Here is a 15,576-nt window from a genome sequence, read left to right as displayed (position 1 = left end):
AAGTGAGAAAGCTAAAGTGAGAAGGCCAAGTGTGAGAAGGCCAAGTGTGAGAAAGCTAAGTGTGAGAAGGCTAAGTGTGAGAAGACTAAGTGTGAGAAGGCCAAGTGTGAGAAGGCCAAGTGTGAGAAGGCCAAGTGTGCGAAGGCCAAGTGTGTGAAGGCCAAGTGTGCGAAGGTCAAGTGTGCAAAGCACTGGCTGCACAAGTGTGAAGACCTGAATTCAGATTCCTAAAACTCACATAATCTCAGAGCTCTAACAGCAAGTGGGAGGAGAGGAGAGAGAGAGAGAGCGTGAGCTAGGGCTGTGTAGAGAGACACTGTCTCTCCCTCCTCCCCCCAGTTATTTTATTGTATGGCATTACTAGTTAGTACTGTATTTTTGTATTACATATGGCAGTACTCTGTACAGAGTACTCTGTAGTTTAGATGCCTATCGACAAGAGGTTTAAGTATAGACAAATGGGTCTCTCAACAGAAAGGGAAGGGGAGCTAAAACAGATATAGTCCCTTTGGTACTGATGGGTTAGGGTTAGAGTCAGGGTCAGGGTCAGGGCCAGGGCCAGGGCCAGGGCCAGGGCCAGGGCCAGGGCCAGGGCCAGGGCCAGGGCCAGGGCCAGGGCCAGGGCTCTTCTGATTTGTCATGGGTACAAAAGTCTGATGGTGCTCTGATAAACCTTATATAAATGAGGGCTTGTGTATTTCAAGCCATCATATAGTTTTATGTAGTTTACACATATCTTCCCTAATACTATCTGTGAGAATCCTCATCTAATGTGGTATAAATGTTCTGTAATGTTGCTATATTGTTCAAGGAATAATGCCACGATATGTCTGTATGTATTCCTACATAGCCCTGTGAATACAGAGTGCTGACTGTGTGTCTCCGTGCACAGTCACTGTGCACAAGACAAAGGTGAGAGAGCAGCATTATGGCAAGGTGAAGGGCACTGTTTTCAAAGACTTCCGTTGGGTATCTGGCTTCTATTCCTGCACAAACATGGGGAGGAGAGGGTTTATTCAGCTTGGAAGTCAGGACTGGAACTTAAGCAGGTTAGGAAGCAGGAGCTGATGCAGAGGCCATGGAGGGATGTTCCTTACTGGCTTGCTTCCCAGGGATGGCACCACCCACAAGTGGCCCTCCTTCCTTGTTCACTAATTGAGAAAATGCCTTACAGCTGGATCTCATGGAGGCACTTCCCCAACTGAAGCTCCTTTCTCTGTTAAAACTCCAGCTTGTGTCAAGTTGACACCCAAGACCAGCCAGTACAGTATCCATAAGGACCGTCAATTTCTTTTATTATATAAATATAGTTCTAGATAGCATTTGAAATACAGAAGACTAAAGAATAAATAGAAAGGGGAACTTACATAAGGGAACTAATTCATAAATAGCTTATAAAATCTTCATCGGAGAGAAGACCGATTATGTAGTCTGACTGCATTAAAATGATGAATTTCTGTTTACTATTGAGAAGATTTTCCACAACTCGTGTGGCTGAAGATCAGATTTGCAGTGCAAATGACCTACATCCAGAATATTGGTGCTACTCCTTAAAGGGTATTCTAAAGTAAAATTTAAAATAAATGAATAAAAGTATTAGATGTACCACTATTTTTAGAATATAAAGAATAGGTACAATTTAGGGTTGTCAGGAGTTAGGCCAGAGTCTGGGGAGCTTTGCGTGCTATTAGTATTCTCTCAAGCATGGGCTTTCTGTCCTTGATCTGTTTGCCTGGAGAAGTTGAAGTGGTGTGTGAGTGTATGATAATGTGAGCTAAACAGAGCTTGGGTTTAGTGGGTGTCAGCAATAGAAGCGGAGGGTGTCTTAGTGAATCATTCGGAAGCATTGCAGGATTCTATCATATTTCCTATGTATGTGTCAGGCCCTTGGAAGTGGTGTGAATTGGTAATGACTGCGTCCTTTAAATTTCAACTTTCCGTTTTGCAGAATCCTGAAGTCCCAGTTGAGTCAGAATGGATGAACAATCACAAGGAATGCAAGGGCCACCTGTTCCTCATTTCCAGCCACAGGTAATTTAATTAAGCAGGGATAAGTGGATCTCTCTGTGAAATATGTGGGAGTAGATTCACAGCTGCAGTCAAGGAGCGGCAAAAATGTTCACTTTGAATTTCCACGTTGTAGTCAGATTTACAGGCTTCTACGAGCTTCCGAATGCTTGGTCCTTATCTAGAGCAGGACAGGAGGCCAGCTGTAGCTTATGAGGTCATCTCATTGATTTCTTAGCTTTGAGGGTTACTGCTAGGCTGGAGGGGGTTCGGGGGGGGCAAGATTTGGAAGTGTCTCTGCATTTAGTACCCACTTCTGCTTTGGCTGGCTAGCTGCCCTTGACTTCCGTCATAATGTCAATCTCTCTCTCCCTCTCCCTGTCTCTGTCTCTCTGTCTCTCTCTTTCTGTCTCTATCTCTCTGTCTGAAAATATTTTTTTATTGTTATTCTTTATATTTTGTAAAATGAAGTAGAAAGGGCGTTTTTTGTAAAACAATATGTACATACTATTGAAATTCAAGTTGGAGTTTCTCTGCATTTTTTGTTAAGGCGCCCCGCAAAACCCCATATGCAACGGATGGTTGCAATCATAAGCTTCACTTTCCGAGGTGGCACCTCATCGTCTCTGCTGCCTTTTACACAGACTGGGTCTCAGCCTGGTACTGAGAGGTCTTCTACAGCGGGTCTCAGTTACGCTCCACTGGCCTTGCCTTGGTTTTGCTCAAAATGTTGTCAGCGTTGAAGACGCCATAGGACTTAAATGTGAAATCTGTAGTGGAGTGGGTTTGTGGCAATATCTCCTTAGACTTCCGGGTGCAGTGCGTACTGACTCTCAAGGCGAGCATGTGTGGCGCCCATATTGGTCTCCACACTTGCTTAGTCTGTGGTTTGATTTGTTTCGGTGCCTCTGTTGGCTTCTCCCAGCAGCACAGCTCAGAAATGCAGCCTACAGAAAACTGTCTTTTCAGCGTCCATGAAGACACCCATGTTCTACCCTCCTTCCTGCTCTCTAGTTTTTAACATCTGGTCCATCCTTCCGGGACCATCTAAAGCGCCAGCACTGCCCTAGGGCCTGTCCGATCTTCCGGTCTTCCCCGACACTCGATGGTTGATCTCCATCTCTGTTCTGGTGTTTCCAGAATCTTAGTTATCTTTGTTTCGTTTGCTCGTATGGACATTTTTCTCTAGATCTCCTTAATGAGCTAAAACCTTGTGGGAAAGGATACATTGCTCTGAACACTGTTGAGTTCTTTATTTTTTACGTGTAGTGGGACTCAGCTGCAGAGTTGAAGCCAATCAGGATGTCCTTAAAAGGACCATGTTTAATTTGTTCTCAAAATACTTTTTTTTTAACGTTGTGTTGCTTTGTGCTTTGTACTTGAGTTTTCAGTATTGAGAAAAACCGTTTAGAGGAAGGACACTTTTGCTTTCAGGATTGGGTTTCTCAAGTCTCTTTAACTTTGTAATGGTCTTAAGTTACATGATCAAGATTGTTTTAAGCAAATGGTATTAGCTGTACCTAGCTCAATGCCATCTCATCCCATGATGAGACACCGAGACACCATTACTGCACTGTTCCTAGCAAAGACAATAAAAGGACACCTCTAAAAATTAGGGAGTTCATGTTGTGATTTTGAAGTTCACAGTTTTGACTGGCCCTGTGCTTCAAAGAAAAAAAAAAATCACTTCTTTTTTTTTTTTTTTGCCTCCTACTGATTTGCCAACCAAGAAAGGTCGGGCGGCAGTAGGAGGCAGAAATGAAAGTAATCGTTTTCTTATGAGACACTAGGCTGCCACACAGTCTAAATTTCAAAATCATAGAGCAGGCTCTGCATTTCTTTTTCACACCGGTCCTTTCGGTTTCTGCCTCCTGCTGTGGCTCCTGTGTGGGTGGACCACTTTCCCTGTTGGAAATAGGCAAGTGTCATCCCAGGCTTTGGCTGCCTTGTGGCATATGGGGGGAAGGGAGGGGCCTTGCTTTTCCTCCTCTCTGCCTTCAGACTGATGGTGTGAGACAGAGAAAGAAAGATTACCTGACAAGAGCTTATAGGCGTTATTGCTTATTAAGTCTTTGAGAAATGTTCCTGCTCTCCGTAGCATTTTAAAAGACAGGGAAGGACAGGCTGGGCTTAGGGTTGACAACCTTCCTTTGTTTTGTTCCACACCATTGGTCTGAATAATGGGGGTGATATGGTAACATATGGTTAGCCCAGTGACTCCTTCATTTTTGTAATGCTAATGGCAGTGTGGACACAAACAGAAACCTAAAGAAGTCAGCCTTCTGTGTGTCAGACACCAGTTCCAACGGAGTGGTGAGCAGTGTATGTTCTGAGCATGGCTCTCCCCTTCCTTACTTGAGAGGTGCCTAGAAACCCACACATAGCCTGGGATGTGTGCTCTCATTTTTAGTACAGTATCAAGCCCTTTGTGTTTAAGCTTGAGAATATGGAACCTATGTATTTTTATTTGGTTAGTTTTTGCATTACTGCTGCTCTCTTGTGAAGCAATTTTTTTATTAGCTTTCCTATTCTTCCTCCCTTGGTTGTATGCACTACCATCTAGAGAGCAGTGAATGCACATGTCATTTGATTCTTCTGAATTTCATTGCTTAAGCCTCTTTATGACAGTAGATTTTCCTTTTCCTCCTTTAATTCAGACTGTATAGAAAGTGGGGACAGAAAAAGTAAAATAATATGAAAGATTACTATTAAACAGTGGAATTTTATATTTACATTTTAGTAGAGGTTTATGACAGTTTGTGACTATTTCATTTTTAGATTTTAAATGAGGAGGATTTGATGTTGCATAAAATATGCATAATTTTGCATATTTTAATTCTAAAATTATATAACAGTAAGCAGAGTGCAATTCTAAGAATTTCTAAGAATGTTAATTTAAATAATGATCAGAGGCTTGAGCTATGGGGATTTCTGCTTTTTTTATAATTTGAAATATTGTAATAGCTGGACTATTTGTGAAAGAACATACACCAGAACTGCATGTAAAAAAACAGCCCGTACTTTTACAGTTTGCAGAATATGACGACATTATTTTAGAGTCGGCTTCTGAACCACAACTTGAGCTAGCCGTTCTTTTATGCTTCCTGGCAGCACCAACTAGTATCCACTTAGGATTTTGAATGTATGAAGTGAGCAGGATGCTGGAGGTCAGCTGCTAACAGACAGTGGGCAGGAGGAAGGTAGCCCCCTGGTGGCTCACAGTGTGCAAAAGTCTTTGCTCACAATCCTCATACCGCCTCCTTCTCTTTCTAGTTTATCTGTCAGTTTTATTCCCCAAGCAGTTCATTGCTTGCTTTGATAAATTCGTGCTGTGAAGGTATTTGTAATTGGCACCGAATAGAGCTTACACTTTGGGAAGTCTTTAGAGCAATTTAGGTGATATCTCTTTTTCTAAGTGTTCACGTCATGTAGGTTTTATGAGTATAGAATAGGCACAGGGTGACTAAGCAATGACGACAGTTTTGAGGAAAGTTGTGTTGGCCATAATTGAGCATCGTGGCCCAATCCTTCAGTAAAGCCTGAGGCTTCTCTCTAGTCACAGACTTAGTCTGGAAGATTCTACCTGTCTTCCTAAGCAGCCCGCTTTCTTGTTCTTCTTTCTTGCAATACTAAATGTATCATCCCCTGACCTCACTCTCAGCTGACAGGTCCTGAAAAATCACACATTTCTCAGCTAGAATCTGTGTTCAGGAAGTCGTCTGCCTCTAGTTACGGGATGAACCTATTGAACTGCCCTCACCTGCCAGAATTCTCATGAGAGGCAGATCCTATATTATCCCCCACTCAGTTCAGACTAGAAAGTGATGTTTGTTCTAAATCTCCATCTTTCTTTTCTTCAGTTTCTAAAGGCTCTTTCTCTTCTTACCATGTGAGCTACTTGGGCCTCATCTTACTATCTACATTGGAAAATAATTGATCTTCCTCTATTCCTTGAAACCCTTCCTTCTCCTGGCTTCCATCCTTCTGTTTTTTCTTCTGGTCTCACTGGTCTCCCTTTGCCTTTCGTCTCCTCACCATCAACCATCTTAGTAGTGGATTTCCTAAGGCTTAGTTCTTATATCTCTTCTTTGCCCATTTGTATTCATTACCTAGGCTCTACTAGTCCATCTTAAATTTCACTTTCATGGCTCTCAGAGTCATCTGGACCAGGAATTCTGCTTTTCCCAAGTTCATATGTCCAACAGTCTTCCCAATGTGGGACTGTCCGCCATAACCACAGTGATCTCAAGCTAGTCCTACTACCTACCTACCCCTCATTTTCTGAAACCAGTCCATCCTTCTTGCAACTGAGGCTGGAACATCCCTGGCTTCTTCTCTTTTCATTCATTATGTCTGATTTATCAGGCACCCCTAGCTATATATCTAAAACATTTTTAGAACGGGGAGATTTCTTACTACTCTCATTCCCTCCACCTGGTCAGAGGCTCTTGTTGCATTGTGATAGCTCCCTCGGGGGTCTGTGATAGCTCCCTCAGTGGTCTGTGATAGCTCCCTCAATGGTCTTGCTACCTGTCCTTGTCCATCTCTTCCAGCACAGCTTTCAATAGCCAGCATAAAGTTGTGCTTGTCTAAGATGTAATTTCTCATTTGCTCATCCATCATTTTCATATATATGTGTGTATGTATATATACATACATATATATACATATATATATATTTGTAGTGTGTGTGTGACCTTCTTTAAGTATGAAGTGAAAACTGAACCTTCCTTACCATATAATATAATTTTGTTGGCGTATTTTTTTCTATAAAATCTATTGTTTTATCATTATTAACTTTGCTCTTTTTTATTTTTTATTTTTTTCAGATTGTGTTATTAGTTTTGTGGTATACATAGTAGCTAATCAAATTTTTTTTGAACAAATACAAACTTGGTTCCATATCAGCCCATCTTTTTTCCTTTCAAATATCATCTCTAAATAATGTTTTATATATTATATATTACATAATTATCTTCAGAATTTCCTGAATTATATATCCAACTTCTTACATTCTCCATATTTAATGTTTTTGTGTTTACAACTATGACCTTTCCAGAGTATAGGCACTTCACTCCTTCTAGTTGCTTCTGTCCGGTAAGAATCCATTTTTAAAACTGCACATTGTTATATTCCGCCTGACTTCTGTGATTCGGAGTAAGTTCACGTGTATATGACTTTGAAGATCTGTGCCATCTGGTCACCTGTGACTTCTCTAGTGCATCTCAGCCATTGCCATCAATCAGGTGGTTTGTCAAGGATATGTACTCGCTGGTGGGATCTAGTGAGCGTGGCTCCTTATATTTTATATTACTGTCAAACTATGGTATTATGATAGAGGCTCTAGGTAAAGTATCATAGGAGAGGACCTAGATAATTTATAAGACTAAAAAGATCATTGTGAGAAAGATAGTATGCTTGTTTTACACACACACACACATACACACACACACACACACACACAGTTCTTGTCCTGTCTTAGCTCTTAAACTCCACCCTTGGGCTAGGGATTGAATCAAGGGTCTTGCATATGCTTGGGAAACACTGAATTACGGTGTTACAGGGCTAGTCCTTTATGAATTTTTCATTCAGAGACAGGCATTCACTAACCAGCCCAGGCTGGCCTTCACCTCACTCTATAGTACAGGCATGTCTTGAATTTCAAAAATCTCCTGCCTCAGCCTGCCACATAGCTGGAATTACAGGCTTGGTAAGGCCTGGATTGTTTTCATTATATATCATATTTTATATTAATGAATGATAGACGATAGGTAATTAACAAGTGCTCATTGCACGGACAATTATCTCTAATGGAAAGTTTTAACCTCTTCAGTTCAGTATGTACCAAAGTGTTACATTAGGTGGGTTTCAGTGCTTAGACTTAACTTTATTCAGCAATACGATATTAAGAATTTCAGCATATTTAAAATGCGATTGAGCTCTCTTTGATTTTAGATTGCTAACATGTTTCCATACTTAGGAGTGAGCATCTCTCACATTTCAAAGGACATGCTTTGAGAAGGGTAGAGTTCTCGAGGTTGAGATTCTCTTGTCTGCTCTCTTGGAGTTTGAAGTCCTTCAGAGCGGTGTGAGTAAGGATAAGACCAATGTGTAGATTGGTTTGTTAGAAGTCAGTAGTACTGGACTGTGTCTGCAATCACAGGAAGCCAGGACAGGACTGAGGTCCAGTTCAGCTTGAGCTACAGGGTAACCAGAGCTGTCGTGAAGGATCCCTTGTTAAACAGTCAGTGGTAAAGGTCCTGGGGTTGATCTCAGCATCTCCCTCAGATGTGAGCAGTTTGATTTTCTATTTAGAAACTGGAAGGAAATAGAGACTGTGGGTGTGTAGTGTTCTTGTCAATAATTAAGAATAATATTTTTTTTACCCTGCAGAGTTGAAATGCAGCTTTCTTTCTGTCCATGGCGGAGCAATAGTTAACGTTTGTTAAAGGATAGTGTTGATGATGATGATGACAGTGATAGCCTGCTGTCAATAATCATCTTCTTGGGGCTGGAGAGATGGCTCCCAGACTACCTGCTGCTCTTGGAAAGGACCCAGTTCAATTCTCACCACTTATATGGTGGCTCACAGCTATCTGTAATGGCAATTCCAGGAAACCTAGCATCGTCTTCTGGCCTTCATGGGCACCAGACCCTCACACAATGCGCGTACCTGCCTGCAGGCAAAACACTCATACCTATAACATTTTTTAAAAATTTGTCCTGTTGTTTGCTTATTGATGCAGCATGTCCTTATTGCTTATTGATGTCTCATGTAGTCCAGGCTGTCTTCAAACTTGCTATGTAGCTGAGGCTGATCATCTTGCCTCCACTGCCCAAGTCACTGTCTATTTGCTGAGGATTATAGCATGTGTCACTACACATGATGCCACTAATTGTCTTGGTCCACAGACTACTGTTATTTGTTGCTTGTTTTGCTATAGCAAACATTTTCCTTTATCACATTTTTATTACCTATCTTTTATACAAACTGTTTCCCATGCAGCCTAGCTTATCTCAGTAAATGTGATTACTGTCCATAGGGTTCTCAACCCACAGTCGGTAACATTCAGTATCTGCTTCTTGGTCCTCTGCAGTGGCAGATCTCTTGGCTCCTCCTAATTCTGCCCATTCTCCATGCTACTGTAACTTCCAGGCCTAGTCCATCCATTTCTGCCCACACTCAACTCCTCCCCCTTCCCAGGTCCTTTCCCACAAAGCGTCCTTAGGTGTCAACACAGTGTTCTAGAACACAACGTAGAGCTCCCATGATTACAGCCCAGATCTGACATTCTTGTCAGACAGAACTCAAAGAGATGTTACCCATGCTTTTCTCTTTCACCTTGCTTCTTCAGGGTTTGCTTCATAACAATCCCACACACAACCCGGCTGTGCTCTTCGATGTTTCTTGAACACATCAGACTTTTTCTTTTGGTTTTGTCTTGTTTCCAGTGTTGAGGATCAAAGCCTGGTCCGCACACGTGCTGACCTAGTGCTCTGCTACCGAGTTCTGCCTCCAGACTCTTTTTTTTTGTCTTTTAATCTCAATATAGATGTTTTATGCTCAGCAGAATGATTCCTCCATTGTAGAATGTAAAGTAACCATGGCTCAGCATCAACCACAAGAACCTAGATTATTTCCTTGCCTTGTGTAAATATACAGAATAAATATCAAATACTGTCATGTATGCGCTGTCTTTTTAATAGTTATTATATTACTGGTTCTTTATTGTTTAATATCCATGGGATAAATGAGCAATCTCAAAGACAATCTGTTTTGTTCTGAGTTTGCTTGTATTAGGGGCTTTTTCTCATGTATTTTGTTTTATCAGAGATAGCTGATAAAGTTGGGGACATAGGGCTGCCCATGCCTTTAATTATCTTGCTCATGATAGCTTAAGAGAGATCCAGTATTTTTAATTCAATCATGTGGATATAGTAATTATTATAATGGGCAATATAATTGATAGTGATCATATACTACAAATGCCAGGTCTTAGAACATTAAGTTGTATATTGGATGTATCTGTCAGTTAATTTCCCTGTTCTTTGGTGAATCTTCTCCTTTAAATTTCAAAATCTACAGAGTAATAAATGACATACCTTTAAAACCTGATGTTAAGTCTATTGTACTTGGAAGACTTTTAGGGATGGATTGCTTTTGAAATAAAGAAATTTTAGGGAGATACTTCTTCATATAAGAAGAAACACAAATAGGCATAGATGGTATGCATGGCATTTTATTTTCCTCTTCTGGTTTCTAATGAGGTCTGTGGAAATTATAATATATTAGTGTTGTGTTCCATCTATCAGAAAAGGTGTTCTCACTAGTGTGCTTTAGAGGTGAGCAGTGTGCCTTAAAAAAACAATGACAGCCTAAATATCCCTGCAAAGTGAAATTGGTAGACTTACCATGTTTTGCTCTTTTTGTCAGTTTAGGAGATATTTGACAGCATTAATACAAAATCTAAACCAATCCATTGCTTTAGGCTAATAGTAAAGTGAGAACCAATAAGAGGAGTTTGCAGTAATGATAAAAACCTTATTAATGGTGTTAAATATTGCAATTAGTACTGGCTTGTGCGTAGATCACCACTGGTACCTCAAGGGATATCAGGACATAATTTTCTCTCTCGGGAGTTTATTGAGTCCATGCAGTGACTCTTCTAATTTCTCCATAGAGAATTATCATTATAATGTTTCCCCGGAATATCTATTGCTCAGTACATGTCCTTGTCTTCAAATTTTAAAGCAAATTAGAGAAATTAATTTAATTCTGTGAAATTATTATTTAAAAAGAGCCAGTGTCCTACAGAATACATTTTATTTCAGAAGTGAGAAGTATCCCTGTGAAGGAAACACAGCTTAAGTAGGAAAGATCATTGTAATTACTGTAGTTAACAAGATTATTAAATGAGTGTTTCAGATCAGCGAGACCTGCCTCAACAAGAGCTCAGAACATTTAACATGTTAAAAGATTCATTCACTCGAGAGTTTGATTTCATAGTTGCTGAATATGATTTTGAACATGAGTTTCTGAGATCTAAGAATTCTTTCAGAGGATAGCATCTGAATAAATGTACACATACATACACACCCACACACATGCATGCACACATACACACACAAAATAGAATGAGGGCAGAGGGAGTAAAATTAATAAATTACAATAAAAATAATATTCTTAAGTGCTTCCAATATCAGGTTTCATTTTGCCCATTAAGTAAGGAGTTGTGAATGTTGCTTAGAAATAAAGTGATATTGAAAAGCACTTTATATAGGCATGGATGGGTTACTCATGTTAGTTATCGTTTAAGTTTCTTCCAAAAATGAATGTTTGAAAATACTACACAGGACACAAAGTCTTCAGTTTTAGAAGACTGACCTTTTGCCTTCCCCATGTCACTTGTCATGGCGAGCACGAAGGGCTCTGTTTACGGGCCATAACCATTTTTTCTAAGTGTTGCAAGTGGACTCCAACCATATAACCTAAGTGCCACCAAAGAGTTTAGAGATTTTTATTCGTTTTTATGTATTAAAAGTTTCATCACAGCAACAGTTAAAAGGATTTTGGGGAGAGTGACTACAGTTGCGTGTGCTGTGTCGTCATCCATGTAGTCTTGTATCTAAGGGGCTTGGCTGTTTTCATTCATCAATCAGGATAGAGTACATGGTAATGAATATTCTAATTGTAAGACCCAGCTCTGAACTAGGAGATGATCGGAACACTGCCTGAGTATGCCATTGGGATCAAATCGACTCTACTTTCCTTGGGAAAGAGAGATAGAACAGAAAGTACAGATGCAGAAGGAAGAAGTGAGGTGGTCTTGACAGCCACCATGCACAGATGCCCAAGGAGGACCTGTGAACATGCAGCAGTGTGAGGGACAGGGTGCAAATTCCTGCTACTCGGTCTCCTGGGGAAGAAAGAGTCTCAAATGATCCTAGCCCCAGTGAGATGCCGGCTTCTGCTCTACATGTCCCGTGTTCAATTGCTCACACACGTACAGTTCTTTGAGGTTGGATCTCACCTCTAACAAGAAAACAGATCTTGCTTGCTGTCTTAGTTTCTTTTGTGGTACAATGATAAAATACTCTGACCAGAACCCCTAAGGGACAGTGGGATTATTTCATTCAGGGTTCCTGGCTGTAGCCTGTTATGGCAGAAACTGGAAGGAGAGCGTCACATGGCACCCACAGTTAAGAAACAGAGTCTTATCCACTTGTTGGTCTCCCCTTTGCCTTTTCATTCGTTCCAGGGCCCAGCCCATGATGTGCTCCTCACAGTCAGAGTGGGATGCCCCACTAGTTAACCCAATTAAGATAAGCCTTTTTAGAAATACCCAAAGTATGGCTTCGCCTAGACATTTCTCACTGAGATTCCCCTCCCAGATGACTCCAGGTCCTGCAAGTTAACAATTGAGATGGGCATGGGCTTAGAATGAAACTGGAAGCAAGGATTTGAGCTTAGGCCCACCTACCAACACCAGAACCTTTCCCAGTGAGTTCTGTGAAAACAAGGTGGACTCTTGTGGTTAGCCAGGCTTTCCATCAGGGTTGGTTTGAAGTGTAGTGTTCAGTGTTTGTTGGGCTGTGAGAGGCAGAGGCTTGTAAGTCTTTGGCACCTCGATGCCCTGCCATCTATGCTAAGCAGTGACTAGAACCTGCCTCAGTCTTAGCCATGCCCTGTGTGCTTGATGCTCTGCATTCTCTCAGAATTTCCCAAAGCAAAATCTTAGTAAATATTTTTCTTCTTCCTGGCCTCTCGTGATTAACTAATAACTTGGTTTTGGTCTTCGCTTTTGAAAGATGAGTGTATAGTGGGTGATTCACATATGTGTAAACAAATAACCAAAATATCAGTGTGATCTAGGCCAGTGGTTCTCAACCTTCCTAATGCTATGGCCCTTTCTCATGTTGAGCGAACTCCCACCATAAATTTCTTTCATTGCTACTTCATAACTGTAATTTGCTACTGTTATGAATCATAATGTAAATGATATGCAGGATATCTGATGTGTGACCCCCTCCTCCCAAGGAGTTGTGGCCCACTGGTTGAGAACTGATGATCTAGAATTCAGCGTAGGGCCGTAGTTTGTACAGCTAATTCTTTATGGAGCTGAATGGCTACTGTCAGGACAGTCGCTGCTTTGCTTGCCTTGAAGACACTAAAACAGGACCCAGGAAAGCAAAGCTGCTTGAAAGAGTGGAGGATAATTACCTTACAGAGAGAGGTTCAGGATGGAATTAAGTTGCAGAGACAGCTATGGTTTGCCACATGTGAAGAAGCTATTCAGAAGGTGTGGGAGCAAGCAAGTGTAACACCCTAGGGAGGCCAGAATTTATGGTGCAGCTGGTGGGTGGGGCCCATGGCCAGGATGCACAGGTGACTTCAAAGGTCCCACCCATACAAGGCATCCTGTAGTTTTACCCTGATCAAAGTTGAAGATCTTTTAAATGGATGCCTCTCATATGTCATTTTCTATACCTTAGAAGAAAGGGAGAGTCCATTTTCATTCTAAGCCTAGAGGAGCAAAGTCAGTGTAAGCGATTTCACCTGGCTTCTAATTCCTACTGATTTTAGTCTCATTGTTATTTCTGGTGTAACTTAACATGCACACATGTACAGGATACATATATATGTACTTTATATGCGCAGACTCACCTCTTAGTTTAGCTTGTTGAGATGGATAGTTGAACATCACTCAAGAAGGAGGTAACTCGTAAATATAGCCCTTTAGTGGGACTTGCTTAATATCATTTTTTAAAGCAGTAATATGATTTGATTGGCAGTGGCATTTAATTCACCAAAATGAAGCATGGCACTGAATATGTTGTCATGTGATCATCACCTGAGTGCAGTGCTAAGCCATCAGATGCGCTCCGAGAGGAGACCACATCTCACACAAGCTTCATTTTATACAATAGCTGTGAGGTGGTGAGACCCAAGGGTAGTGGGAGATGTGCAGCTATGTCCCTTCTCATGTCAGCTCTCCACATCTTCACTCTGTGACAGGACATGGGAGCAGATGAGACAGGCTGTCACTCACCCGCACTGCCCTTTGAAGAAAGGCCATGGGGGGAGAAAGGTGCCGCAAATGGGCTGTGAAGTTTACATACACTGCCCACTGTTAAACAGATTACGTCTAATGAAGTGTCTAATGCTCAGGCCATATCAACCTAATCCTCGGTGGCAGTTCATCCCTCAACTGCCAAAAAACACCGCCCTCTGGCCCTCTCTCACCACTCCGGCCGCCAAGCACAGGGAGGTGCCCAGTCTTAATAAACCAAGACAGTGTGTGATCTGACATGCAAATGTAGGTCATTGCATATGTAAATGTGTGATTACAAACCTGCATGCCAAAACACATTAGTGAGACTTTGCTCTCAGCATGTGGTTGTCACACTGCCTTAGCAATTCATGCTAATATTTGTCAAGTTATTGTGCGGACAGAAGATAGAATTGCCAGTCAGATTTAAAGTATATGGATTAGATGATGATGTTCCTGGTAATGGAGCCGTATTTTGCTGCAGAGCTTGGCAAGATCTCATCAAGAGAACGAATGGTTTCTGTGTATACAAAAGAGGGAACTGATTTCTTGGATGCTGCAGACTGTCCAAGTACACGCGCATGCATGCGTGTGTGTGCTGTGTATGTGTGCATGCACATGGGCTCACATGCATATGCATATGTACATACACGCATTAGTAGGTCTTTAACATTCAGTTCATTAGAGGTTGCACTAGTAAGAGAGACCCTATGCCAATGCCATGTTTACTGGAAGTTAGCTTATAGAACAAATGTGCGGAGAGAAGGTGGCCAATGTCTTAGAGCAGGTGTGCGGAGAGAAGGTGGCCAATGTCTTAGAAGAGTACCCTCATCAGTAACTTAGAAAAATTATATCAGGAAAAAAAATGACAATTGAAATGCCCTCTTTTCATGAGGCTTTTTGAAAGCTTTTTGAAAGCTTAGACGTTTTAAAAACATTGATATCCATGGAATTTATCTGAAACTGATACTTCTACGTATTTCCATATTTAAATATGTACCATGTTATCTTAGATGACATTTTAAATTCAGGGATTACAAGAAAAATTTATAAACAAGTAGCCTGACAATTTTCTAACTTTGAGTTGCGTATATTTCCTTACAGTAGACTTTTCAAGTTTTATTTTTTAACGATTTTGGTAAACATGTGGAATTGGAAATATCTTGAATGGCTGGGTTGAGTTGTGTTGTGTGGCGTCTCATTGTAGGGGCTCAGGGCAGTGTAGCATGAGCCGTATATTTGGAAATCAGGTCCTGCAGGTTGGTTTTGATAAGAACTACAATTGTTTGTCATGACAACTGAATCAGAGGATATATAAACATCTAATGTGTAGGGACGGCTAAGCAGTAAGCACCACAGTGGAGCTTCTGTTATGGTTGTAGTAGATACTGCTGTTATTTTATTATCATAACAATCTAGCCTATGGTCTTTGATATAATGAATATGTGAATTTTACATTTTGGTTATGTTATGTATTTTAAAATGACATTTTATTTAAAATAGTCTTATTACATTCTTA

General features: G+C 41.0%; 1 protein-coding gene across 4 annotated transcripts in view; it reads left to right on the top strand.

Moving 5' to 3' along the window:
- The window catches only part of Nek7 (NIMA related kinase 7), a 135,991-nt gene that overhangs the window by 57,055 nt on the left and 63,360 nt on the right, over nt 1-15,576 (top strand). For all 4 annotated transcript variants that reach the window (XM_031384090.1, XM_031384093.1, XM_031384092.1 and 1 more), the window contains exon 2: nt 1,949-2,031. In XM_031384090.1, the coding sequence (XP_031239950.1) occupies nt 1,975-2,031 (57 nt within the window). In that variant the 5' untranslated portion in view covers nt 1,949-1,974. The remainder of the gene's footprint in view (nt 1-1,948; nt 2,032-15,576) is intronic.

This window comes from Mastomys coucha, unplaced genomic scaffold (assembly GCF_008632895.1).
Source record: "Mastomys coucha isolate ucsf_1 unplaced genomic scaffold, UCSF_Mcou_1 pScaffold1, whole genome shotgun sequence".
Lineage (NCBI taxonomy): Eukaryota > Metazoa > Chordata > Mammalia > Rodentia > Muridae > Mastomys > Mastomys coucha.
Note: the sequence above shows the minus strand (reverse complement) of the source record. Positions and strands in the feature narration are given on the sequence as shown.